Raw genomic sequence first — 27,447 nt, 5'->3', positions numbered from 1 at the left:
TGTGCTGCTCCCTCACTCACTGTAGTTGAAAGAACAAGGGTGTGCATGGCCATAGTGCCCCCTGCACACACTTTGACTCCATGGCTGAGAAAACTGCCTTGTCTCCTTGTCTTCCAGCACCTGTAACATGTCCTCTCCATCCTCCTCCCCACAGGCTCCCCATGCTCACTGTCATTGCACAGGGACTCAGCAAATCAATCCTGTGGAAAAACTACATTGTTTTTTTTTATTATTTTTTTTCTTTTTTTCTTTTTTTTTTTCTTCTTTTTCTTTCTTTCCTTTCTCTTGGTAGGGTTATTTCTTGGAAATGCAAGTGCCAGCAGAGAGCAGGGCGTACCCAGGGGTTGAAAATAAAGGCCAGAGTGGGGGGAACTGAGAGGGCTTTTTGGCAGCATCAGCCTCCGCAATGCTCACAGCAGGCACGGACGTGAGCCAAGTGCTCCCAGCAGGAGGTGAGGCAGGTGGGAGAGTGCTGGAGTAATAAGCAGTAGCCATGTGGGTTTGTGCACGACCTTTCGCATCGGATTTGTTAATCCCCGGTTTTCTGACTCCATCAGCTGTTGGCGGCGTGAAGGCTTAGACACCCACGGCAGGAACAAAGCGGAGGGGGCAGCCTGCCCCGGGAGCCGCCGAGGCTGTGCATCCCATAGGGAGTCGCACTTCCAGCACCTCCCTTCCTCCTCCTCCTCCTCCTCCTCCTCCTCCCCGGGGGAGCCCGGCTGCGGGGGGCAGCGCGCTGAGCTCTCCCGGCTGCGGTCAGCTCTGCCAAGGGAACCGCAGCCTTTGAGTCAGCCCGAACCAAACCTCGCGGTATGGCCCCGTATTCTCTCCTAAATCCTTAAGTGCTCGGCTCTTACGGTTACTAAGAGGCAGGCACTTAAGAAATCACTGTAGCCAGCTATCTAGAGTAAATGTTTGAATGCGAATGTTTCCTGTTCGCAGTCCAGACCCTTTAATGGAGCTTGAGATCAATGTCCTCGGCGCACTATCAAGGGCATCGTACTGTGGGTAAGGTGTTTCTTGCCGCATTCCTACCGGCAAGAAACCTTCAGCTCCAACCTACGCACCTGCCCGCGAGTGAAGCAGAGCTCGCTCACCTACAGGGAGCAAGCACATGAATAAGTAAGCCCTGCGTGACCAGGGGTGCCACTTGACATATTTTCAGAGGCAGCTGTGCACTGCTCCAGACCTAAAAGGCAACCAGTCCGAAGGAAAACTGCGGGAAGGGAGGAATTTTGTACATGTCACTGACTGCGTTTGGATCTAAAAGCTGCAGTGGCCTATGCTGTGCTGCTTCCTGCTTCTTGTCCTGTTGTGTACAAAGGGATTTCAGATGGAGAAGGATATTGATATTTGAAATTCTTGGGTGGCTTATGTAGCAGTGACGCAAGTACATGCAGGTAATTAGAGACACTAGGCTTTTTGTCGGAAACAGCAGCTTTAATGACACTTTTTCTGTGACAATGCCTTTATTTTATTTGTAAATTGTTCTCCTTGTCTGGCAGCATTTTTTCTACAGAAAGGAAAACTCCATTTATTGTTTTTAGAGAGCTTTTTTATTTTATTTTATTATTTTTTATTTTTTCCTGTTAGTGCATTGCAGAGCACTTTTTAATTTTCACATGAGAAAAAGTCTGGAGCGAGTTCACCCTGGTGAGCAGGGGGGAGTGCAGCTCCCTGCAGGCTCCCAGGTACTGCAAGAACTTTTCCAGTTGTTTGCTTTGTGCAGCTAATGAACATCTAAAAAGCTGAAGCTGTACATGCCACACCGGTGCTTGTACAGACCAAATTGCAATGTGGCATGACCAAAAGCGTCTGGCCACACTTTTTCCTACCTGTGCAGAAAGCATACCCAGGGTCCTCCTGGGCAAATGCAGGAGGAAGCTCATTGCGCATGCTGCTAGAAAATCAGAGGAGCTCAAGGGGAGGGCGACTCATGGCAACACAACTTGCTCCCCATAAACCAATGAGCGTTCCAGCAGGAGCACCATGTAGGTTGTGGATTTATAGTTTTGGGTAAATTGCAGTGGAAAGGACACAAGTGGTGCATTTATGAATCAGATTAGGAAGGTTAAGAGGTACTCAACAGGGAAACATGAAGAAACACCAAAACAGGAACTGCCCCCCACGCAGCTGCTGTGCAGCACTATGGTCTTCGGTAATTCTTGCACAGAGGGGAATCGTCTGCGGGGATTAGCATGGGGAGCTGGGCTGGGCTGCAGCCTCCCCCTCAGCACAGCATCCTTGTTATGCATTATTTATTGTCATGAGGTAAGCAAGTAAACAAATAACCCATCACATAACTGGCCTCAGAGATCCCGGAAAACAAACATACAAACAACAACAACAAAACAAAACAAAACAACCAAACAAAAAAAGGAGAGCTAGCCTTAATGGCAATGTTGTAGCTGCCCTGGTCATGAAAGAACAGTGAGGAGCAGTGCTTGCCTCTGCTCCCTCCCTTGTGTGCCTGGACAGCATGATCCTGTCTTGTGGTTCCTCTCTTGGGTGTCCCCTTCAAATGTGTGAGGGTCTGTCATGCCAGCAGGAGCTCTTGTTTAAAAGGCAGGCTAAGCTCTAGCTGGACTGAGGATGTGTGAAGTCAGAAGCACCATAAGCAACTGTAAGAGAGTCAGCTCTGGAAGTAATTCAAAATACTGTGGCAAAAAAAAAAAATAGATGGGTGGAATGGAGACCCAGAGCAGAAGTGCTGAAAGCATTTTTTCAATATCAGCAGCATTGGCTCCTTTCAATTAAGGAAGTGACTTTAACTTCTCAGCAGAACTGGCACAAAACTGAAGGCAACACTGATCAACAAAACACAATGCCTGGAAGAATACATTCCTCAGATTTTGTTATGGTTTCTAGGGCAATCAAAAGCAGCCAGAAATAGGTCTAAGTGAGCCCTGTTGGTCATCATCCTAAATAAAAATTAATAACAGTTTACATATTTGTAATTGGAATAGAAAAAGCAGTTTCAAAAACAAAAGAAATAGTTCATGGAATGGAATGAAAACAAACGTGGGTAGCTTTGATAGAGCTAAAATTTCAGATAAAGGAACCAGAAGTATATAAATATATAAAAATGTGCACAGTATTTTTTTTTTTTTTTGCATAGTACTGACACCTGAATAATGAAATGATGGAGAAATTATTTCAGTGTCAGGAATCTTTCATCTTTCTACCGCTTGAAAAACTCATGTTGTTTGCTCTAAAGTGAAAGCTTCCAAAGAGAGATGGTACATAAACATCTGAACTTATGTTGTTCTGAGGAAAAGAACATTTCTAGATATGGTGCTTTGAGAGATAGACTGTAAGTACGGACCTGAAAATTCAGAAGACATGTACCCTCCAGCCTTTTTGTCAGTAGAACTTCATGATTTCCAAGTTAGCGTCATGAATCCAAGGATTTTTGACTTCAAATAGTGACCCCTTGGTGATGGCTATGCTGTGATTGCGCAGTGATTCTTCCCAGGTCCTGCGCTGCGTGCTACAAACTGGCGAACAGCTCATGCACAAGGCTGACTTGAAGCATCTTTCAGATATTGTTAAGTGTGTACATGACCTGCTTAGGTGTGGAAACAACTTGCAAAATTTCTTAATGGAGACCTGGAGGAAGGAAAACTGCCCCTGAGACTAGCTTGCTGGCAGGACTTCAGTATAGAATTAGAACTTTAAAAATGTGTTACGACCATGACTGTGGCAATAGGTACCTGATGCAAATACAGGCATATGTTATCGTGCTCCTGTGACTATCTGTGAGGCCACATCATTAACTCAGTCATGGGACTGGTCTGAGTTAATGTTCCCAAAAGATGACATATTTTAAGAGCCAGCTCAGCTCACAAGGAGCTGCTTAATTATAAATGAGTGGTGTGTCCTGTGGTGAAAGTGAGAAGCAGTTGTGGGATGACAATAATGTGCTGTACCATACCTTGCAGCATTTACCACCAATTACTTCATTTTTGCATCATAGACCTTCCTAATGTGCCTTTCTAAGGTTATTTTTGTATGCCCATTCTCATCAGGAGAGGGGTCCCTCTGTTTTTCCCATTGAAGTTAGAGTCCTGACAAAGCTTGGTTAAATCCTACCTGCCAAGGTACCTAGGAAACCAGTTTCTCTGCTGGAACAGGATTTTTTTTAAAAAAGTATTTGTTCAAAATGTATTGGACAAATGCCCTGGATCCTGCAGATGTGGCACGAGTTTTGCAAGGCAGAGGTTGAAATCTTTCTGCAAGGACTCTGCCAGAAAAGAGCTTTTTCCATTTGTCTGTTGGAAAAAATATTTATTCATTTAACAGAATACTTTGGAGTGGAGTGACCCTCCTTGTCTAGACATAATGAATAGCCATAAAAATGAATTCAGAACTGTTTGAAAGCAGGGAACATCTGTGCCCTTCTGCAGCTTGCAGATTCAGCAAAAAGCATTCTTTACTGGGTTGGATGTAGCAAAAGTAAAAATCTTAAAAATCTTGATCATTTCCTCACATTATCCACAAGTTAGGTCTGTTTGTGTCAGTGTTTTTTGTTGTTGTTGATTTTTTTTTTGGGGGGGGTAGGGGAATGGGGTTGGTTTTGTAATACAGCATCTGTGTGTCTCTTTGTGGTTGCATGTGCTTAGCAATGTTTCCACTCCACTAAAAGTCTATGCATTATTCACTCATTAATGTATTATTTATTTATTACTCTCTGGGCAGGGCACTAGGGCATTAGGAGCTCTGCATTTACAGGGGACTGACAGCTAAGGCAACCCTGCAACTATTTCCTGTCTGCCAACAGTTGCCCCACAGATAAAGCACAGACTGAACTCCCATGGATTTCCACTAGACTGGTTCGGGTCTTCTTATTTCCACCACTTTTCCACTGGCACAGCTCCAGTCTTTTGAAAAGCTCCTCATTATTCACATTAGTGTAAAAATGAAGAACGTGTCTGAAAGACTGACAAATTCAGGCTCTAGAAAGCAAAGCGAGGAAAGCTAATTCCAGCATCCAAGACCCTTCACAGAAAGGGTCAGCAGCCTCCTCTTATTTAAATCAAAATGGCCTTGGTTTGAATTCCTTTCCTGGAAGCAGCTTTGCTGTTTTTCTAAGCCTCAGACAACCAGATCTCAAAACAGTTGCAGCTGTAAAATTAAAATCAGCAACTGAAATTCCATGTAAAAATTAACCTGAAGCCCATGCTTGGGACAGCAAGCCCTGGGATGCTGACACTGGTTTACTGGGGAATGCCAGTGCTGTTTGCAGAGAGCCCCAGAGCCACCCTCAAGCTCGAGACTTGCTGGAGTGAGCCTGGAAGCCTGCCTGTGTCAGGCACATTTGGAGAGCGTGTCCTGGAGAGCACCCACAGACCCCTTTCAGAGAAGTCTGCATTCACGGCAGGATGAAATGCCACCAAGACTATTGAAAGCACTGACAGGGAGGAGGTAGGCACTGGACATTTTCTGTTACTTTTTTAATGTCTCTTCTTCTCTCACTGCTGGAAGACTTCCACAGTGCTATCTGCAACGTTTCTTCTGGGAGACAATAAGTTTCTGGTGAATACAAAGCTCCTGGGAATGCTCTGGTTGGAGTTGTCCAGGTGACTCTGTGCCATGTTACCCTCTCCCAAAGGAAGGGCTACGTGCTTGCGGGCAGAGGTAAACTAGTCCCTGGCTCAGGGTATTTCACTTGCAAAGTGTGTATTCACCAGGCACTAAGTTTACCTGCAAGTGAATGATCTCAGACTGCAGCTGTGCAATGGTAGCTGAAACTCTACAAGCATAATGTTCACGTGATCTTTCCTGATCTTTTTCATTAGTCATTTTTCCTCTTCCACCTGTGGGTCAGATTGGAAATTGTGCTGTATCAACGTGGACCTTTATTTTCACTAGCTACTGGCTTCTGCAGTAAAATACTGACACTTGGTTTCTATATGCCCATAAATTCTTCCAGTGTCCTTAACAATTATGTATTTTGTATGTATTGTGGCTTGCAAAACATGGTATAACAGCCCTTCCAAAGACAGGTTAAAGTCCATGTTAGCAGTATAATAATGACATACTTGTAACTCAAGAGTATGACAATATCTTACTGTTCCTTTGTGCCATTTCAATGTTTGCTAAAGCTAATGGCATCTTTTGTTAGTAGTAGTAGTATTAGTATTATATTTATTTTTTATTTTTTACAGATTCACCAATTTATTCAGATTTAAAAAGCTGTGAGACCTAGCTAAAAGGCAAACTCCTCCAGCACTCTTGAGGGAGAACTGGGCTGCTGAGTGCGCTCAAGGGGCCTGAGCTTGTTTTCGGTAATTTTTTTTTAACTCATTATGAATGAAATGGCAGGCAAACAAAACATAGATAACAGTTCACCAACGCTCCAGACCTGATGGATGGGAAATAAACCTGGGAAAAAAAGATCCTAACTGCTATGTAATCCTAAATACCAGGAGGATTTCCTTTCACATGATCTAGCTCTACCACCAAGGCTGAAAAACAGTTTGTAGGCAGACTGTGGAGTTTTCAAGGAAGCCCTTGGGAGAGTATGTGCAATTAGCAATTAAAGCCAAATGATGGAACAAATATAAGAGTGCACTAATGGCATCATTTCCAGGATGCTGAAGAAGGTGAATTACTCTTAGTTTTATCTGATTTCTCATTCCTACTTTCTGTAAAGTCCACTAGATGGTCTGACTGCAAAGCTAAGGATGTTTTAATTTAAAGCCAGGAGCTCCCTGAGATTCACATTGTTATGGGGCTTGCAGTTTGTATGGACTCATTGGAGACAGGTCCTGAAGAACAACATTTCCCTTCTCTGACAACATTTGTGGTTGTCATAATAGTCTAAAGGCAGTGGAGGGCAGGCAAGCACCTGAAGGGAACATGTAGCCTTAGGTGTTAGTGCTCAGAAAAGTCAAGTGAATATTACATGACTCCAGTCTCAGTTTGGAGCTCCTTGGGTGAGGAGATGAGGGAACTCCAGGAAGAAAAGAACACAAATTCCTCATTGCGACCCTCCAATTCTCTTCTTTCTCCTTTTCAAGTGTGCTTGTTTTGTTCCTTTAGTAAGTGAATTTCTCTTCTCATTTAATGAATTGTCAGTGCCAGAGGATGAATAAGGAAGAAAACAATTAAATATATTATAAAGCAACATATTGCAAAATTCACAATTCAGAGGTATTGTAACCACTTATAAAATCACTACTGTTCTGCAACTATCCCACTCTATTATCATTGTTTTACAAAAAAATAAACAGGCCCTTTGACTGTACAGTCCTGTAGGAGAATTTACATTTGATCTGTAGCCTAAGTTATATCTGATCATAAGCCAGACAAAAGCCAGTCAACATTTTACATGGTTACAGCAAAAAATTAAAATGTAATTTAAATGTAAAAAACACTTCATTCTTGTAGCTAATGATTCTTCAACATGTATTTTTTCATCATGGGATGGTATGCTTGAGGGATACTTTGACAATTTCCCATTCTGTAGTTAGAAGTGTCAGCCTGGCTTGTCTGATGGAAAAAAAAATTGACTGAAGGACTGGTAATGCTGATATAGGTTTGGCTTCTCCTTTCCAAGGCTGAAAACACTGCCTGGATTGATTATCAAAGGAATTTCCAAAAGTAGTTTTTTTGGGTATTACTACTGGTGGTGGCAGCATCAGCTTCTGTCTCCAGGCCTAAATGTAGGAACAGCATACAGCTTTCTGAGAAGAATTCATACGGCCCTTTGTAGAAGGCGGAGTAACCTAATAAATACAAAGGAGAGCTCTCGGTAATACAGTTAATGGTGTCTTTCCAAGCCCTTTTGCGTATGTAACATCAATCTGCTAAAGTAAGACACACTCGTTACTGCAGCATTAATTGGACCAGTTAGGTCCACTTCAAGAGCAAAAAGTAATATGATGTAAAATTCACCTGTGTGTTTTCTGCAGAAAGAGTGAATTCACTTGAATCCTATGAAAGTTTATGTACAGCAACACCAGAAAACATACAGAATGGTACAACTTCCAGTTCAGCTTTAGACTATTAGGACAGTATATGAAGAACTTTAAGTCAATGTTTCTTTTTTCAGTTGTCAAGGTTTAGTGCTGCAAAAAAAGCTTCAGATATGACTAATTACTGTCAGGAGTGGTTTGGACTGGATACTGATCTCACATTGGCCTAGTATATCATGTGTATATATTTACAGTTGTTGTGGATTAAATAATAATCATAGTCTAGCTAGCACCCTAGCAGAAAGAGAGGCATATGGATGATGTGCATGATCTCTCTTAACATTTGGTCTTCTGTTGCTGCATACCATAAAATGTCATCTTCTTCTGTTATACTTGCATCCATGTTCTCTATATACTTCTCTCACACAATGCATATACACACACATGCATAGACAAATATAAACACTGCTCTAAATTAACTGTATAGTACTCTGAATTAAACATCACCTTTTTCTAGTATAGCTGTGTCAGCCAGGAGTATATTTTTCTCCATTTCACCTGAATATGCTTAAGTCTGCAAGATTCATCAAAGAATTGCACTCCTGTAAGCAGAAATGTCCTTTTTGCAGGGTGATGTGCTCTATATGCAATACTGCACTAAGCTCAGCTGACACAAGATACCTATTATGAAGGTTTCGGATGAAGTTTCTGAAAGGTATCTATGAAGAATATGTGTAATTCTTCTCAACACTCCCTTGTGGATTGTTCTTTTATTGTCTGCACAAAAGATTTTGATTTCTTCCCAGAATGAGACTAGAAGACCCAAGTATACAACCTTTTATCTCTGTTAGAAGAAGAGACCAGTGTATGGTTATACTTAATAAATTAGGAAAGTTTTTTTCTACACTGTACCACAAATAGAAAAAATCTGTCAAAGTCATATATCCTTCATTGCTGGGTTTTGCAGACAGTGCTATACATGAGCCAAAAAAAAAAAAAAAAAGCTTGAATTCACATGTAGCTTAATTTTTCCCTATTGATTACACGGCTGAAGAAGTTCATGTGATTTGTTAAATTAATTGTCTGTTCTGAAATATCCACATTCAGAAATATATTCCTGATCCAACCATGGAGATGGCAGTTTTTTGCTATTTTATAGCTACTACATTTGATCAGTTGAAGCTTTCCTGAGTTTCCTAGTAAGCAAATACAATAAAGAACTACTGTTGTAATGCTGCTTCCATTTTTGTTGTTTTTGTTTTTGCGTGTGTGTTTTCTGTTTTCTTTTCTTTCTCTCTCTCTCTCTTTTTTTTTTTTTATTTCCTTTGCTGGGTGCAAAGTTCTTGTAGAACCATAGTTTATTGTAGAGGTTCTCACTGGCCTTTCGGATGCACAGATTATTATACTTTGTGGCAGTATGCTTTTCACACAGTTTGGGTGATAAAACATCCTTGCAGTGCAGTTATGTAGTGAAAGACCAGATGTCTATTTTGTGTAATTATATATTAAACATATATTATTATATATTGCATTAAAAATGTAAATCCCAGATGGTTATCTATAGGAGAACCTTGTCTTTTGCAACCATAGCAAATTCTACTCTTTTTTAATTGTCTTTTACCTTTCTTTAACTTCATTAACTTCCACATTTTCTTTCAATGCATGTTCTACTTCTATTACAGACACTAAGGATGAGACACATAGAGAGCTTTCGTAAAAGAGCAAATTGAGTAAAACAAGTGTTTTGAGTATTTTGTGGGTAGTCAGGAATGATGTTCTGGCTATTATCACACCTGATGTGCATTCATTGCAGAGAACAAACAAATCTTTATTTGAATATAGCAGAGCAAAAAATGCCCCTTTATTAATCTGGTGTATACTAAATAACTTTGCATTTGTTATATGGATGATAAATAATTGGCAGATATATTTATAAACACTTCCATGTTTTATAGATTTGTACTGTACACAGTCATCCTACACAGAGCATGCCCTTTCACAAGTATACAGACAGCTTTCCTCAGGGGACTTAATTAAAACACTTGGTCAAACATTTTGGTACTTGACAATTTGACACAGAGGAGTATACTGGAAAGATGAGTTCATAAGTGTACCAGATGGACTTAAAATGAAAAATTTGAAACTCCAAAAAAAGAGAAATTATCAATGCACCTGCGTGCAAACACATATACAAATATTGATGACTGTAACCTGCATTACAGGAGATCACAGACAGCAGGAAAGAAAAGCAAATAATAAGAATTAAATAAAAAACAACAACCAAAAAACAGAGAGGCAAGGACCATTGCCAAGATCTTGCTACAGATTCTGAAAGTAAACATGTATAAATGGGAATTCAACTTCAAAATATCTCATTACTGTAGAAACAATATGTGCATGTTTTCTCACATTAAGAAACAGAGAATGTCAGAAACGGTTATGAATTTCTTGACAACACATGCACACTAGCACACCTGCACTTTCGTACACTAAAGACAGTTTGAAAAATTATACTCCCGGTTGGCCTAGACCAGTTGGCAATTTCAGTGGAAGGTTAGCAGGAGAAACCGGGAGCAGAAAATAGCTCATGAAAAACTAGGAAATTATACACTTTTTCCTTCTGTTTCTCAGCATTAGGAGATGCTAACAATTTTTAAGAAAATCATTAACCTGACAATGCCAATAAATTACATGGAAGAAAAAGAATTCTACTCTCAGTACCTCATCCTTGATGCCTGACTTCTGCACGTTGTTATACTGTGAAGGAAACTGCCCACTTCAAAAAAGATCTGCTTAGGTACAGTAAAATGACATATTTTTGAGGCCAAGTAAAAGATACAGTTTAGTTGTCACAATATTATGCAATTGAGGGTAAAACAGCTATTTTTGGAAAGACTTAATTTTTATTTTTTAATATACAATTCTATAGAAAATAGCTAAAATAAGCTGTCAATTGACTCATTAGGCTTGTAGCATTGGATGCTGTTAAAAATCCTTTTATTGGTTGGGAAATCTTACACTCATATGGAAAAGCCAGGGTTTTTAAACACGAATAGCTTTATTCATGTTGAAAAAATGAGATAAATGAACACATTTCTCTCACAACATAAATTTCCACATGCCAGTATACACAATCATGTTTTTAATACATTCACTTTTTGATGAAAAAAGCTAAGAAAGCTAATATCCCCATCTTGCAAGTTACAATATTGATTTAAACATGGATCAGCTTACACACACATCACTAGATTCATGTAACAGTTTGTAATATCATAAAACACAAGGAAGACAATAAACGCAGTCACTAGCAGCTTGGTGCATTTATTTTTCTCTTTATAAATGAGCTGGCTTTGCTGCAGCTCTAATTTTGTACCAGTTCTCATTTTTGTTTCAACTGTCAGTAAAAACTTTGATTATAACTAGTGAAGCACTAATGAATCAGTAGGTGTATTAGAAGGGATCTATGGCACAAAGAAACTGGAAAGACCTGTAAGGTTTGGACACAAAAGATGAAGGGAGGCTGGCTTTTTTGTTTTGTTTTGCCTATTTTTTTTTTTTGGTAAGATCTCTCTCCAAATTTTGATTTTCTCTTTTTCTTCATAAACTATTAGTTTTAATTTTAATCACAAATTTCCAAATAGATGTACTATCACCTACTGCTATGTTAAATCTGGACAGCAACTTTCTGCTTGAAACAGTCTATTCATTATGCCTATTAGAAGCCACATGCTGCAGTATCACTTATTAAATACAGGTTTTGCTTTTGGAAAGACCCAGTACTTTATAAAAGTCTTATTAGATGACTGTTGCCACCTTTCACACATACCCTTTCCGAAGGTTTGATATAGGCTGGTGTTTAGTTTATTAACTCAGAGAACACACTAAAAAAACAACCAATCAAACCCACCACCACCATCATCACCACCACCAATTGCTTGCTGCATGGTGTTTTTTTCTTTTTTTTTTTTTTGTTGCTTTGTTTTGTTTTATCCTACTATTTGTTTATTTATCTTACTATAAAGCAGTTAGCTTTCCTATAGAACTATACACTGTTAGCTCCTCTGAAATCAATATGCCTTTTCTTCTAATGATTTCTTAGTTCTGTAGGATGTATGCACATACCTGCCAGAGGAAGCGTATGGCGACGAGTGAGTGTCATTAAAACAAGGAAGGAGTGATGTAGTGGATGCCAGAGCTTTTGGAAGAACTCTCTCTACCCTCACTGCTCTGTGTGCACATGCGTGTGCATGTGCTGCTGTTTTCACCCCGGATTAACTTGAATTATAACTGGAATTAATTTATAATGCACTAACTACTGTAGTAGATCCTTGGGGATGTTAATCATTAACTAAAAGTCACCCTGGCCATGGCTCTGTTTCAGGCTGGTCAAAGATTGCTGATAAGAGCAGCAGTAAACAATTCAATAGCCACATTACTAGAACAACGGCAGCCATGTATGCAGAAACAATGGAAAGCATACGCTACAGGAAGGCACAGACATCTTCTCATACGTTACGCAGAAGCTAACATGTTGAGATCCACTTGGAACTTTTTAAAGGATTTCTATTTGAATGAGACAAAACACATAGCTTTTCAGGATTTAAAATATCTGAGAGTGCTGTTTCTCCTAGTGACTGGGACAAAAAGAGTTCATCTCTGTCACAGAATCACAGAATGGCCGAGGTTGGAAGGGACCTCTGGAGGTCATTTAGTCCAACCCCCCTGCCAAGCAGGGTGACCAGGATCATGTCCAGGCAAGTTCTGAGTATCTCCAGAGAAGGAAACTCTACAGCTTCTGTGGGCAACCTGTTCCAGTGCTCCGTCACCCTCACAGCAAAGTGTACTGTCATGCTCTTTCGAAAAGTGTGTCTGCGGGAAGGCTACAGCTAAGTCAAACTTTATTTTTCAGACCATTTCACCTGTTCTTTTCCAATGGTAGAAAGCTAATTGACAGCTAAGATGAATTTTGGCATCTCAAGACTTTTATGCATGAGTAAGTAAAGTGTTTTGCACAAGGAAATGAACAGAATGTTATTTGTGTTCAAAGAATAATACATAATGCAGAAAGTAACACTTAGATCAAGAATGAGATGAGAATATGGTTTATAAATCTTACAACAACCTGTCTTTGTGTGTGTGTGTGTGTGTGTGTGTGTGTGCATGTATATGCACACAAACTTGTGTGTCCATATATGTATTCACCTCCAATGATGTAATACTTCTTGTTTACAGTATTACAGAGCTGCAGGGTAGGACTTAAAGAAAACAGCTTCTCCCCCCCAAAAAATAACTGAACACTACTCCTTGAAATCTTACTATTAATAATTTGATTCCCTTTCATTATTTTCCCCACCCTCTTGTTTTGAAGGATCACCTTTTAAACATGTAAAGCAGGCCTACAGAAGATGCATAAATGACTTTTGTCACATAGACAGTGGGGGACAGGCATATATTTACAAGGCAGATATTCAGAGGCTATAGGACAAGTTTTATAGGTTAGAATACATGCAGTATTATCAGAGATAAATGCTAGGTGACAACTCTAGCTATAGACAACATGAAACTCAGACAACATGTAAGATACTGGATTCTTACGCTTGCAATGAGTTATGAGTGCTGTCCATTAGCAGCAGGTAGCTTCAACTTACTTGGACAGGACTGTTGGTAAAAACTGAGTGGCAGGTGGTAGATGTCCAGAATTGGACAGTAAGACAGTGAGCAAAAACATGGACTGTGGCAAGAGAGATGAAACCCAGACTGCCAGCAATTTTTCTCTCTCTCTTGCAGACTGATGTGTCTAGCTATAGCTCAGATGAAGGTGTTGAGGTCCAGCATATGAGTGAGATCTCTACAGTTCCTCTTAGTAATGTGGCATTAAAATGTATATTCATGAATATTCTTGGTGGAAGGGACAATATTATTTTGTGTAAGGCAAATACCTTCATTGGTAAGTAGCCAGTTTCTTTTTTTTTTTTTTTTTTTTTTTTTTTTGACTGTGTATAGGTAAGGAGCAAGCAGTATGGTTTAGGTCTTTGTCAGGCAAAGAGGGTCATTAACACTGCAAACCCAGACAGCAATTACACCTGTATTTTTTCCCATTCTGGGAAGTACTTTCGTTCTACTCATGGTTCTTGTGTGTGTTGTGGGAGTAGATTGCCAATAATTACTGTTTTCTTCATTTTTATTTGGAGAGGATGTATTCCATGGCCTAGGAAGCATGGCTATCTATTACAGGCCAACATCTTTGGAGATGATTCAACCTAACAACATATAAGAAAAAAATATTGTTCGGGTCCAGTTTGTCCTTTTCTTGTTTCTGACATGCTAAGTTGCTGCATCAAAGAAAGGTCCTGAACGCACATGAAGTTCAAAGAAAGGCCCTGAATGTGCACAACGGTCTATGTGATAATCTTACAGCTTTAGAGTATGATTAAATATTGAAGCATCTTTCCTTTGCATGAAGAAATGGGGTATTCACCGTGGAAACAAAGAAGGCAGGTAATAATTGATAAAAAAAAAAAAAATTGTTCATGTGAGTAAGATATAAGAATACTAGAATAAGAGTAGAAGAAAGCAAGTGAGGCTGATTTCATCCTATGGTCTGACTCAATGAAGGTAAGTGAAGGTAAAGGAGATCTGTGGGTAGCATTATAAATTGGTGTTTTCTGTTTAATTCAGGTCCTGAGCTAAGTTCCAGATTCACTAATATGTCTTTGCTAATTCCACATCACTGCTTGATGTGTGTCTTGCCAAACTACATACAGAAGTCTGTCTTTTCATACTCTGTTTCTAAAACTAATAGCGTTGGAAAGTACTAATTCAGGCAAATACTTAATGTTTTATAGTGAGTTTAATGAACAAGAGTGCAGGGAATGCAGAGGAAAAACAGTCTTTCAGACTTACTTTCTTCTGGAATATGGTTACTGAACATGTGTTTTCTTTCAAGACTCTCAAGGAAGTGGAGCATTTCTGTTTTCGCTTCTTGTATCTTTAACCCCCTGAGTGCAAGGATTCATTTTTAACCTTCTGATTGAAATTTCAATTGCATTTCCAGGTTACTAAACCGGAAACATGGCTTGTAGCTATATTAGCATGATATCATCTTTTTTAGGTAAAGAGGTGTGACTGGATGTAAACATCGCTTCCTGACTTATGAAGGTCATTTTAAAACTCACAGTAAGGAAGAGAGTGTAAATCCAGCACACATAGGCTGTTTGTTTGGGGGGCTGAGGACTATACTATATTGCTAAGAATTGGAATTAGCAGTAATGTTCCAAGAATAGGCCCAGGGAGTTATGTGAAGTTAAGGCTACGTTGTAGAAAAAGAAAAGGGCAGAGAATAATATTTCCTTCAAATGGACCTCAGCTAAGTTCACAAACAAGAAGATTCCTCCATATTTCCACTCACTGAACTGAAACAGCTGAAGGAGCCAATAAGGACCATTCTGAGAGGAGATTCCTCCTATTAGTTCAGCCTTCTGGATATGTAGGGAAATGTGGAGTCTCCATTAAAAAAAAGAAAAAAAGAAAAAGTGTAATTGTCTGAAGGAGTTTGTTTTCCACCTTTGTTTAAAAAGACATAACCAAATCCTAATGGTGTGTGTCAAATCTTATTGCTGAATGTTACTATGAAGCTAGAAGAGAGAGCATGAGCAGTGAATTTTAACTCTTTGTAGTTGGCCTTTGGGTAATAAATGCAATTTAAGATAAAAGGAATGGAATGGCATGAGAAGAAAGGTAGCAAAGGTTGACTTAGCAGTCATGGCTGCCCCACTTGTCTGAGAGGATTACTAGAGGATCCATCAGGAAGGAAGTCTAAAGCTTTTTCATCTGTGGCTAGTGTTGTGGTGTATGCCTTCAGAAGGGCACCAGCTAAAATCAAATACAAAGGAAGAAGGCTTCCCCATATATCATCCATTAGCAATTCCTTTGAGCACTCCAGAAACCATGAAACTCCTGGTTACCTTTTTAGGAGTCTGTACTCAGTAATCAATGCAATGCATACCAAATGTTGTAGTGCATGCTTCTAACTGACAATGTACTAACATGACTATAGACAACTTTGTTAAAGGGTGCAAACACAACGAATAACATGCTTTCAAGAAAAAAAAAGAAAAAAAAAGAGTCTGGTAAGTGAAGATTTTCTATCAAACAACCTGTCACAAGTAAAACTAATAAAAATAAATTTTGGCAGAAATCAAAACATGTGGTCTGTTTTGCTGTCAGTTTTCATGTTTTAAAACAGCTGACCATCATAGTAAGTACCATTATAAATGCTATCCAGTTTCTTTGTCATTAGGGTATATTGTACTTTTTGTCATTGCTGTCACTGGCATGAGTATTTCAGATTTACAGGAGAAGGGCATTGGACCCTGTGTCCAACTTCAGTTTAGACTGAAATAATTTTCCCGTTAGAGGTCAGTCAGTCGATTATGTGTGGTTGTTAGCTCTGATACACAAACACTATCAAGTTCAGTACTCTGTATGTATATAACACAGTTATGTTGCCATGTAAGACAGTATATAGTATTCTCTTTTGAAGGTATGTGCAAATGACCTCTTAATTATAGGTGTATCAGAGATATATATAGGCCACTAAGTGACTTTTTGTGTGAGATATAAATGAACAGAAATAGAAAGGAAGTAAAATTCCTACTGTCCAATGTATATTACCTGAGGTCAGTTCAGAAGCTGCAAAAAAGATGCATTCCCTTAAGACCAGACAGCTCACTTCTGCTTATAACCTACATAACATTTGCATCCAGATCTCCAGGGATCACATTTTTCTGTTTCAGACTGTGGAATACGAGTATCTTACCAAGTATTTATAACTTGAAATTGCATTCACTCCTTTTGTCTTTATGGGGTAAATCTTTATCGCATTCAAGCCCAAACCACTTGATTGTTCAAACAGCTTTCATGCTGGCTCACACATCAGTTCAAATGTGTTGAGCCAACTGGCTAACGAACTATTGAGATTCTAGTTTTAGTTTTAATATGGTGGAAATATTTGTGGATTTTTTTCTTTTTGTTCTCTTCTGTTTACTTTTTCTCTTTCCTAACCAGTATTCTCTTTAGTCCATTTTCCTACCTTAGAACATTCCCTCTAATCCTGGACCATGCAAGGTCCACATTGCTGGGCACTTTGTCTTTACTAATCTCCGCTGTTGCTATATTCCAAGTACATGCAGGTTTTCAGGCTGCTCACTTCACTATATCCAGACTTAATCATATACTTACGATGTGGCCAGAACTTAGGATAAGAACCAGCATTGTAAACAGCATAATTTTACAAGTAATGAGATTTTAGTGCATTAACCTTGAACCAGAACCCTCAAGAGTTGAGTCTTATTGTTCTGTGGACCATTTCCTCCACACTGATCAGGTGGCACAATGCATTGGATCTGGACGTTCTTCAATATTATAAACAGAGTTGGACAGACTATACTACTTGAAGTGGACAGTGCACACAGCAAGACAACGCAATATTACCATTGCTGTTGATGTTCATTCAGGACATGTACAGAGGCTTCAGATTTCAAAATAAGATGTAAAGTAAACACAAGGAGGTGGACATGTGCAACTAATGGATGGCACAGAGAAGTGGGGCCAAAGTCAAACATGATTCTTACCAGGGAAAACAGCCTTGAAATAATAAGACGCAAACTAGTAGACAAAAGCCACAGGTGCAAAACTAAGGCCCGTGTTTTATTCTTAATCTGGAACCTGGTGAAAAATAATTCTTCCTCCCCCTTTTTAAACATCATTTAGAAATTTAAAATACATCTTTTAAATCATGTTTGGAGATACAATATTTTATGTCAGACATTTTGACTGTCCATGTTTTAAAATAAACATACTTCCTGAACTTTTTTTTTTTTTTTGCTATACCATATTTTATTTATCAACATCAAAAAATGACTAGTAATTTTCAATATTCATGCTTTTTTAATTAAGCCTGTTTTCTCATTTGTTAATACCAGAAACCACGCCCTGGGCTAATTTTTTGTGCTACAATGTATAGCACAGGCATTTGTTTAAAATCAAAAAATGTAACTTCCAAATTTAGTAAATAAATAGTGAACCTTAAATGTAATAAATTGTCTTGTATAGACTGTCTTTCACTGACTCTTTCAATACAACTAAAATGACAACTGACAAAATGCAGAGATAGATATTACTACCCAAAAGTAAGTAGTTCTTATATATAAGAAAAAAAAAAAAAGTGAAAAAATCTATCTTACTATATACATTGACCTTACCTGAAAGCCTAATTTCTTTGGTAATGATTCAGCCACTTCATAAAAGTTCTCAGACATAATTAAGAAAAGTACTCACAAATTTTCCCTTAGATTTTATACCATTTTTTTTCTTTAAAACTTGAAACCTTAGATAGTTCATCAGCTGATACAAACTATCTTAGCTTCACTGAAAGCAAAGCCAGTTTCTGTCATCAGCAGATCTGTTCCTTTTGTCTGATAATTTTACAGATGTATCTACATTATCTACATTTAACTTTTAATGCTAACACTTTAAAGAGATCTGATAACATTTTTACAGGGCAGTAGGACCGGTGGGGATGTCTTTATTGCAACCCATAACAATTCATAGCATATGGCTTAGAAGGAACATATTTACTACCATTTACTCTCCATCCTTACACTTGGTCTCATAAAGATATGACCACTGCCTACAGCCTTGGCATGGTTTCTTAATGGCTTTTCCAAGAGCTGTTTGAAAGTGTTAAATGGTGCGATATCTCTATGATATTAAAAATCAGCTGAGTAAGTGGTTGTATGAAGGAATGTATAAACTATGAAAATAATTCAGGTTTTAATTATTGCTTTTCTTTGTTTTGATATTGTTTAAAAAATTGTTTTGAGAGATTTTAATTACACTATATGTTGAAGTTATGACCTGACTAAATTCAATAGGTGGCATTCTGTGACAGAGAAATATATATTAGAATTGTAAATATCAAACAAAAGTGTACCAAACAAGCTTTTCTGACAGCATTTTACTTTTCATAGAGTTCACTGGCTTGATTCTTCCCTTATTCACACTTACAATAACATAAATACTGGTTTGCATTGATTCACACCTGGAACAAGACACATTCACTGTTTTAAAATGGCAAAGATTCCAGATGCCACAAATGAGAAGAAAGCTTTTTTTTTTTTTTTTTGAGGACCAGCAACAAAGAGTACTGATGCAGTCTATACAGTTTTCTGATTAATGCTGCATGCATTGATAAATAGAAGAATAATATTTCTTGCACCAATACTGCTAAGGAATTGACTTGCATGTCTGCACTGTTACAAAAGCTCATAATGCCATGACCAAATTGAGCATATATGTATATATTTTTTTTTTTAAATAACATGACCACTTGCATTTTAAATATCTAATTATCAGTATGTTTTTTGTCTTCCTGGACATGTCACTGGAAGTGTTTTAAGAGGTAGCTTTGCAGTCTGAAGTTAAGTGAAGTGGTTTTAAATAGCAAAGTATGCAAGCAAATGAAAGTGAAATCTAAAACTTTCATACAGTAGTTTCTAAATCTCTGCCACTCTTTTTCCGTGTTTGATTTCTGCCATCAGAGCACTCTGATAAGCATCGAGAATCTGAAGCCTTTGCACCATCAAACAGTAGAGCTCACATTTTACAAAGAAAGAAATAAACAGTAAATGGCTTTTTCCAATTACATCAACACCTGTGTTCTTGTGTCAGGAAGCCGAAGTCCTACCAGACCTCCACATACTAGAACAGTAGAAGCAAGGAGAATAGGGATTGCTTTGGTGATGCCAACAAGGGAACCAAATATTAAGTTTCCAAGTACAGCTGCTGCTTTGCATAGTGCATTCAAAAAGCCAAAGCCTGTTGCCCTAGAAGAAAAAACAGAACAAGGTTAAAATGAATGTAAGAGTAAAAATCTTTGAAACAAATCCTCAGTGGGAATAAATCAGTATAGCCCTCTATCTTAAAGAGAATTTATTACAAGGATTCTGTACCTGATCTTTATAATGTGAAATCAAATCTCTACTGTGACAGCATTTTATTGAGACAAATTCATTCTGCTCCCTTGGGGACAAAAATGTGAAATGAATAAGTGAACAGGCAAGTTTGTACTTTCACACAACAAAGGACCTGCAAATGGAAATTCAGTAACATTTAAAATGGTGGATCAGTAGAGAGGAGGTGAGAAATCTTTCAAGAGCTACATAGTGATTTCAGAAGGAGGTCACCAAAATAAAAGGATGAGCATCATTGGGTACTGAATAAAAATTGTTTTCATACAGATGGTATGCATGTTCAATACTTTCTCAAAAGGCTTATAAGACTTTTAATCGTGACAAATGGCTGTCTGTTGGGGCAAAGAGAATGAGGCTTTAAAAAAAAAAAAAACACAACCCTGCTTGGTGCAGAAGAGATATCTAAGAAATTTCAGACAAAAGGGATTGCCAACAGAAAACATAATACGGGCAACTCAGAGGGGCTTATGCTTTGTAGAGGTATTATTTTAAAGGTATAATTTTTGGTAGCCAGCACACAGATGTACTATGCAAACTGCTACCCTTTTTATTAAATGTGTTTTGACATGACAGTATGATTCATAGTTGCATGAAAAATAATTGTCGTAACAAAAGCGTCCTAACAAAATCATCTGCAAAATAGCAGAGTCTTTAACATTTCCCAAATCTCTAGGAAGCGAAAGGGAGAATAACTGTTTCAAGCTCACACTGTGCTCACTGGGACAAAATAATAAGAATCACAATGATTGAAACTTTTTTCAGAAAATAAGAATTTAATTATTAATTATTGCCATTAGAAGGAAAAAGTCCTCCAGTCTAAACAGAAAGAATTGACAGAAAAACTAATGGACTGAGTGACTAAGAGGTTACTTAGTTACTGTACTGAAATTCTATGTAAAGGAACGGAAGGTCCTATACTCATATACAGTCAGTACTCCTCAGAAGTAACTATGACGAACTTCTGCTACTGTAGCTCATAGAATTATAGAATGGTTTAGGTTCAAAGGGACCTTAAAGATCACCTAGTTCCAACTTCCCTGTCACTTGGAGGGATGCCACCCAGGTGATCAGGTAGCCCTGGGCCTCGTCCAACCTGGTTTTGAACATTTCCAGGGATGGGGCATCCACAGCTTCTCTGGGTAACCTCTTTCAGTGCCTCACCACCCTCCGACTGAAGAATTTCCTCCTAACCTCTAATCTAAATCTCCATTCCCTTAGTTTAAAGCCATTCCACCTTGTCCTGTCATTGTCTGACTGAGCAAAAAGTTGCTCTCCATCTTTTTCATAAGCCCTATTTAAGTATACAAAGCTGCAATAAGGTCACCCTGGAGCCTTCTCTTCAGGTCCCAGCCCTCTCAGCCTTTCTTCATACGAGAGGTGCTCCAGCCCTCTGATCAACTTCATAGCCCTCCTCTGGACCTGTTCTAATAGACCCACATCCTCCTTGTGCTGGGGGCCCCTGGATACACCACTCCAAGTGGGGCCTCACAAAGACAGAACAGAGGGGGACAACCCCCCCCTTGACCTGCTGGCCACTCCTCTTTCGATCCAGCCTAGGATCCTTAAAAGCATCCCAGAGAATCAACCTGAAGTAAGCAGACTTGATTCCAAATGACAGCAAGGTTACAACTGAGAGGTTTCTCAAGGTTTTTCACAGAAATATTTTAATTTTGAAAAAGAAAACCTAACAAGGGAGAAGACTTCCTCTACCTCAGGCAAACAATGGATGTAGCCACAGCCCACAGTGTCACTAGTTTATGTTTTCTTCTGCAAATCCAGTCACTGCATCTTAAAAGAATTGATCAGTCAGTCCCTTTGGTGTCCTACCTCTAAGTCATATCTCATGGGAAAGGTACAATATCCTGTGTAGAATAGCTCACCAGGATATTGGGGTTAGTAGCACTAGCCATGTCCTGAATTTATGTGGTATGCTGTACTTCAGAATTGTACCAGTCCTGTTATATTTGAGTATGCTGCACCGAAAGAATAATGAAGGTGGGTCTGTATCCTGCTGGTATATTTCCATATATTTCTGGCTCTAGTTTGTTCTTAGAAGCTGAAATCTAGTTAATCAACAGGGTCAACTTCAGAATCATTTGAAGTAATGGTATAAGCTAATGTTTATTTTTTGAGTAAACATAATTCCTCTTTGTGCAATACGTTGTACCCATGCAGATACTGCATGTAAAGAAACATCAATAATACCTAGGGAAGGAGGGGCAGGTCATTTGGATAGCAGAGCAGAAACTACCCAGGAAATGAGCTGGGAAAAAAAATAGCAAAAGGGTCTCTAATATGTCTCTTGAAAGGTCAAATGGCTATTTTTTTCTATGTTTGATTAAACCTGCATTACTTACGTAATACTCAGGGCCTAAAAAGCTAAACTTGCACATGGAGGTGAGTATCTTCAAAATGACATGCTCTGCTGCCTGACAGTGCAGACCAGTGAGGTCTGTCTGAGAGTGCACTGCTGAGAGCACCAGAGGAGGAACCTTTGGAAGAGTTGCTTGAGAGCCTTCCTGTCAGGGAAACATTTGCAGCAATTCCTTGAAAATGTTTCCTCAGAAGAGGACTGATTAACTTTTAGGAAGACTTTTGGAGAAATCCAACCAAAGGAGGACTGGGAGATGTACTGAAGGAAGTACGAAAGAGCCACCCTACTGGAGTAATTTTTCAAAGTCTGTGGTCAAGTGTCTACCACAGACAGATTTGTACTACCAGGCAGACTAACCTGAGCATCAGAAGCATACCTGTAAAAAACTGACCAGAATGTGAAAAAGGTCCTGACAGGGAAGGAGCTCCAGAACGATGCATCTTCTTGGGTGAGAAAGAATGGAGGTAGGAAGGAGGAACAGGTAAAAGAAAGACTATGGTAAAAAAGCTTTACCACAAACAGGTAGGAAATGGTTAAAGACATCACAGTCAGATTAGAAAACAGAGTTTATCTGATAGGATAAATAACAGACTGTAGCTAATTTGCAAAAGTCAGGGGAAGAAAGAAAGGAAAAGACTCAGAACTGTTCCAGTTTCAGCCTTGTTTATACACAGAAAGTATTTCTAAAGTTGTAGTGGTGACTGGTTGTAATCAGTGTCTGCAGACGAAAATACAATTTCTTAGGCTGCCAATATTGGTGTAAAACCAAACTCGTTCCCAAATAACAGTAACAGGAAAATAACGGTGTTCACATAGAGAAAACAGACAATTAGTCATCAAAATCCTCAGTATATTCAGAGAGATACCAGAGTTCCCTAAAGAGAACATAGATTTAGCTAATACAAGTTTGGTTAAATATAGGCAGGAAGTCTTTGGAAAGGCAATACTACTAAATATACAGGGATGCTTTATTTACGCTCCTTGGTGTTTTATGCTACATTAGAAAGGTAAGTTCTTTCACAGACGATATTGGCTTATATTAACTAGTTATAACAAGGGTCTGAATATAATTTTCTGAGTAATTTGGACCATTAATTTTCATGTGTTGGGCTCTACAGGTAGCCTATTCAGGGTTGCCATTACAATCAATATAATTATCAGTTATACATCCAAGATTCCCATATTAGGAATTAACCTAATTTTGTAGTATAATGTCTGTTATATCTGAGCAAAATTAAGGTTATTTGTTGGCACTGAAAATCCAGTTCTGCTTTGTGAAATGGATTTATTCAAATTTTCCAATTGTAAGGGGTATTAATTAGTCCAATCTCATTAACATTATCAAATTATAAAAAAGGAAGAGTAAGATAAAATAAGCCCATTTTTATGCCCTTGGCTGTTCTGATGGTACAAACTGAAAAAGCCAGCAGAAGTTCAGTTGTTTGATCTATAAATAGTTTTCAGGCATGTCCTTTTGCCTAAAATATGCACATCATTTTGCCTGGTCATTTACCACTGCGAGAACAGGAAGATTTTTAGAAACTTAGGTAAAATGTTTACTTACACAGTCATTAAGACCCGTACCTGAAAAGCATTATCACTCTCCAGCCTTCTGCCTTTATATCTTTCAATTTTAGCACTGTGTTTGAATGTAATTTGTTGTGCAATAATACTAAGAATGAAATAATTGACAAAAGTTTTGAGCTATGGGGATGGCAAATTCATGGTAGTAGGTTTATAAAAGCCCTTGTAATTCATTCTACTGAATCCAGGAGAGTAAAAATAGCCATGCAATGTATACGTTGCAATACACAAACATGAGAGTAGAGTCTTCTCTTACAGCACTAATACAACCTTTGCTACAGTTTTTGGGAAAGTGCTAGTGTACAGGAAGTCTGCAAATGATCAAGGATTTATAATGTGCCATCTCAGGATCACAAATGAGTTAAGTGAAAAAACACAGAAGTGCAAGGCCATTACTAAATACACTGATCTACACTGTTTGTCAGTTACTGGGTAAAACACTGGCATAAGAATATCTTTCTGACTGTCAACAATCTTCATAATTGGCAAGAAAGTCAGTAGAAAGAACCCCTTGTTCCTTTAGAGAATGTCAATAAACCCTTTGGGCAAATCAGTAAGACAGTCCTTGTGAATCACTGTGGGCTTGCCTTAAAGACAAAACAAAAAAAAAATAGAAAAAGTTATAGAATTTAGTATTAATAGGAAAAAATGTTGAAGTCCTGTAAAAGTGTCGGGTCTCATAGAAAGCTGAGTGTTAAAGAAAAAGAATTTTCCCAGTATTTTACTACTGGTGCTGGGAAACCTTTGACAAAGAAAAACACCGAGCTTCCTTTCACCCAAGTCTCACATAACAAATGGCAAGAATCCAAATGGTTAAAAATAAAGGGATTATCCAAGCCTTTAGATTAAATGTGCTTGTTTCCTAGTTGCCAAATGTGCTCCTTCTTAGACCAGGTGCTTGTATTCTTAAATAAAATAGTTCGGGTCCACTTTTCTATAGTTTATGGAGCACCTCATAACTTCATTTTCATGCAGCAGAGTTCTACTGAATGTGTAACACGGCCATTTGATATCCCTCTTGCTAGAGCTAGTGCTAAACTGGCAGCACTTTACAAAAGACTCTGAGTAAGATTTTTGTGGGGTTTGATAACTTGCAAATCCTATGAAAACAGTAAGTTTCTGAATGTGCTATGGATAATTTTCTAATCTCCTGACATTTTCAAAAATAAGTACACAGGTCATAGTCTTGCCAATTACACCATTTAGTGTGCAAGTAAAATCAGAGAATGTGCCTTCCTGCCTTAGACTTGCTTAAGAAACTGCATAGGTGCGGCATTTCATGCCTTTAAAACACCAGCATGCAATTTCAGCAAAGTGCAGTTGAACTGCATCCACAGGATGGCAGTAGAAAATAGCTGCCAGGAAGTCTACTATAAGTTGATGACTGCTGTTATGACTCAAACGACTAGAATACTTCTCTTCTGACAGCCACAACAATAAAAAGTTGGACTTAAGATAACCTGTGAGTAGGGTTTATTACTCTGGGGACTCAAGAAGAGATTGAGAAGATAAATATAATAAACTGAAGATAGGTGACTTAATTCTTAATTATGACCAAACCTTTATGAACTTTCAGAGATATTAAAAAAGGCAAAACAGGATGAAATCATTTTATAGCACACCTTGAATTCTAAATATTCCTGGCCATGATTCAAACCCTGATGCCTGGCAGCCTTAGCAAAACTGAAGAATTGTTGGTTATCTCATGTAATCTGACCTTGATTTACTCTGTGGGAGATACAAGGATTCCACTTTCTGTTTTTGTCTTATTTGTTGTAACCATTCCTTGAGAAGAGTCTTGGCTTGTAAAGTTGGTTCTTCCCAAGTTAGCTCACAAGAAGACACTTAATACTTACATAAATGTAAAAATTCCATTTAAATGTCATAAAAATATCCTAAGAGTTACTTTTTCAGAGAATTTTAACTCTCTTCTATTCATATTTGTATTACAGGCATAGCTAGAAAATTATGCAATGTTATTTCAAGTCCCTTTGGCACAAAAATTACAACACAATCTGTAATTACGTCATCATACAATATATTTTTTTTCCACATTACTCTGCCAATGCACAGAACAAAGACAGCTTGAGGGATAAAGCATGATGCAGTGAAGGAAACTTGGTTTCCCTCATGTTGCAGAATTTGGAAGGTACACAAATGGGATTGGGACTGCAAGATGAAAAAGCAGAATCTCATGATTAAGGTAGTTGAATGCTGTCAGGAGAACAGATACAAACCCCATTCCCATCACAGAATTTCTATATGATGCTAGCAAGTCATTTAAGCTAACTGAATAGTCATTAAGTATGTAATTCACATTTTATGTCTGCTCAGCTTAGCACCTTCAGGTTTGTGTTGTTGAAGTGCTGAGCAGTGGAAGTTATATTTTGAGCCCGTTCCCTCTTCTGAAATTCTCAGTGATTGGGATTCCAGGTCCCACATGAGACAAATAAAGCACCTAACATCATTTTTGACAACATTATCGTTTTCCTCAGTGCCTTAATTCCTGCATCACCTCCCTCCAGAGAACAGCTCTGAAAATACAGAAAGTTTATGAGAGTAGAAAATCACTCTACAAACACTCAGAAATGTTCACAAGATTATTAATAATTCTCCTTTAGAGGAGAGCTTTCAAATATATGAAATAATTTGGTTTGGCTCTCAAGAGGGCCACAGCTGACCAAAGACTTCTGAGAACCTGCTGACTGTTGAGCATTCCAGAATCACACAGGCCATTAAGAAGATAGACAAAATACGAGATAAAAGATAAGGACAAAAGATGAGATAATACTAGTATTCTTTTTTGTATTATGGAACTGGATTAAATTACTGGTTTATTAGATATGAGCTTACTTATAACTGCTCATCACCAGTGTCCTTTAAAATCTGTGTATTGAAAAGTAAGTAATAAATTAAATACTGTTTTACAATGATTATTCATTACTAAATTTTATCTGAAAGATTGAAACATACCTATAACTAGGATTTGTAATGTATTTTCTACTTTCTAATGCAACTTCCTCTCCCTGAAAACCACGTGACATGTATACAGTCTCCAACATGTCTTATTTTAGCAGTTCCACAAATCAGCTCAGGTTTTATAAAGAACATTCAGGGAAAAACAAACAAAAAAACAAACAAAAAAAAAAAGAAAGAAAAAAACACCTGCAATGGCATAAAATATAGAATCCTACAATCATCCAGGTTGGAAAAGACAATGTGACTCAGCAAGACCCATCACTAAACTGTCTCTTAGTACCATGTCTACATGTCTCTTAAACACTTCCAGGGATGGGGACTCCATGACTTCCCTGGGAAACCTTTTGCAATAAATTATTCCTAATGTCCAATCTAAACCTCTCCTGATGCAACGTGAGGTGATTTCCTTGCATCCTATCACTTGTCACCCAAGAAAAAGAGATGAATGTTCTCCTTGCTGCAACAACACCCTCCTCACTGCAACTTCCTTTCAGGTAGTTTTAGAAAGAGCTGAGGTCTCCCATCAGTTTCCTTTTTTCTAGACAAAACAATTCGAATT

General features: G+C 38.3%; 1 protein-coding gene across 5 annotated transcripts in view; it reads right to left on the bottom strand.

Moving 5' to 3' along the window:
* Nucleotides 1-10,894: 10,894 nt before the first annotated feature.
* Nucleotides 10,895-27,447, bottom strand: part of SV2C (synaptic vesicle glycoprotein 2C) — a 121,937-nt gene continuing 105,384 nt past the window's right edge. For 4 of the 5 annotated variants that reach the window (XM_083818284.1, XM_083818281.1, XM_083818282.1 and 1 more), the window contains one exon: nt 10,895-19,804. In XM_083818284.1, coding sequence (XP_083674410.1) covers nt 19,621-19,804 — 184 coding nt within the window. In that variant the 3' untranslated portion in view covers nt 10,895-19,620. The remainder of the gene's footprint in view (nt 19,805-27,447) is intronic. The other variant, XM_083818285.1, reaches the window with a different exon arrangement.

This window comes from Anser anser (assembly GCF_964211835.1).
Source record: "Anser anser genome assembly, chromosome: Z".
Classification (NCBI taxonomy): domain Eukaryota; kingdom Metazoa; phylum Chordata; class Aves; order Anseriformes; family Anatidae; genus Anser; species Anser anser.
This window is presented reverse-complemented; position numbering and strand designations above follow the sequence as displayed.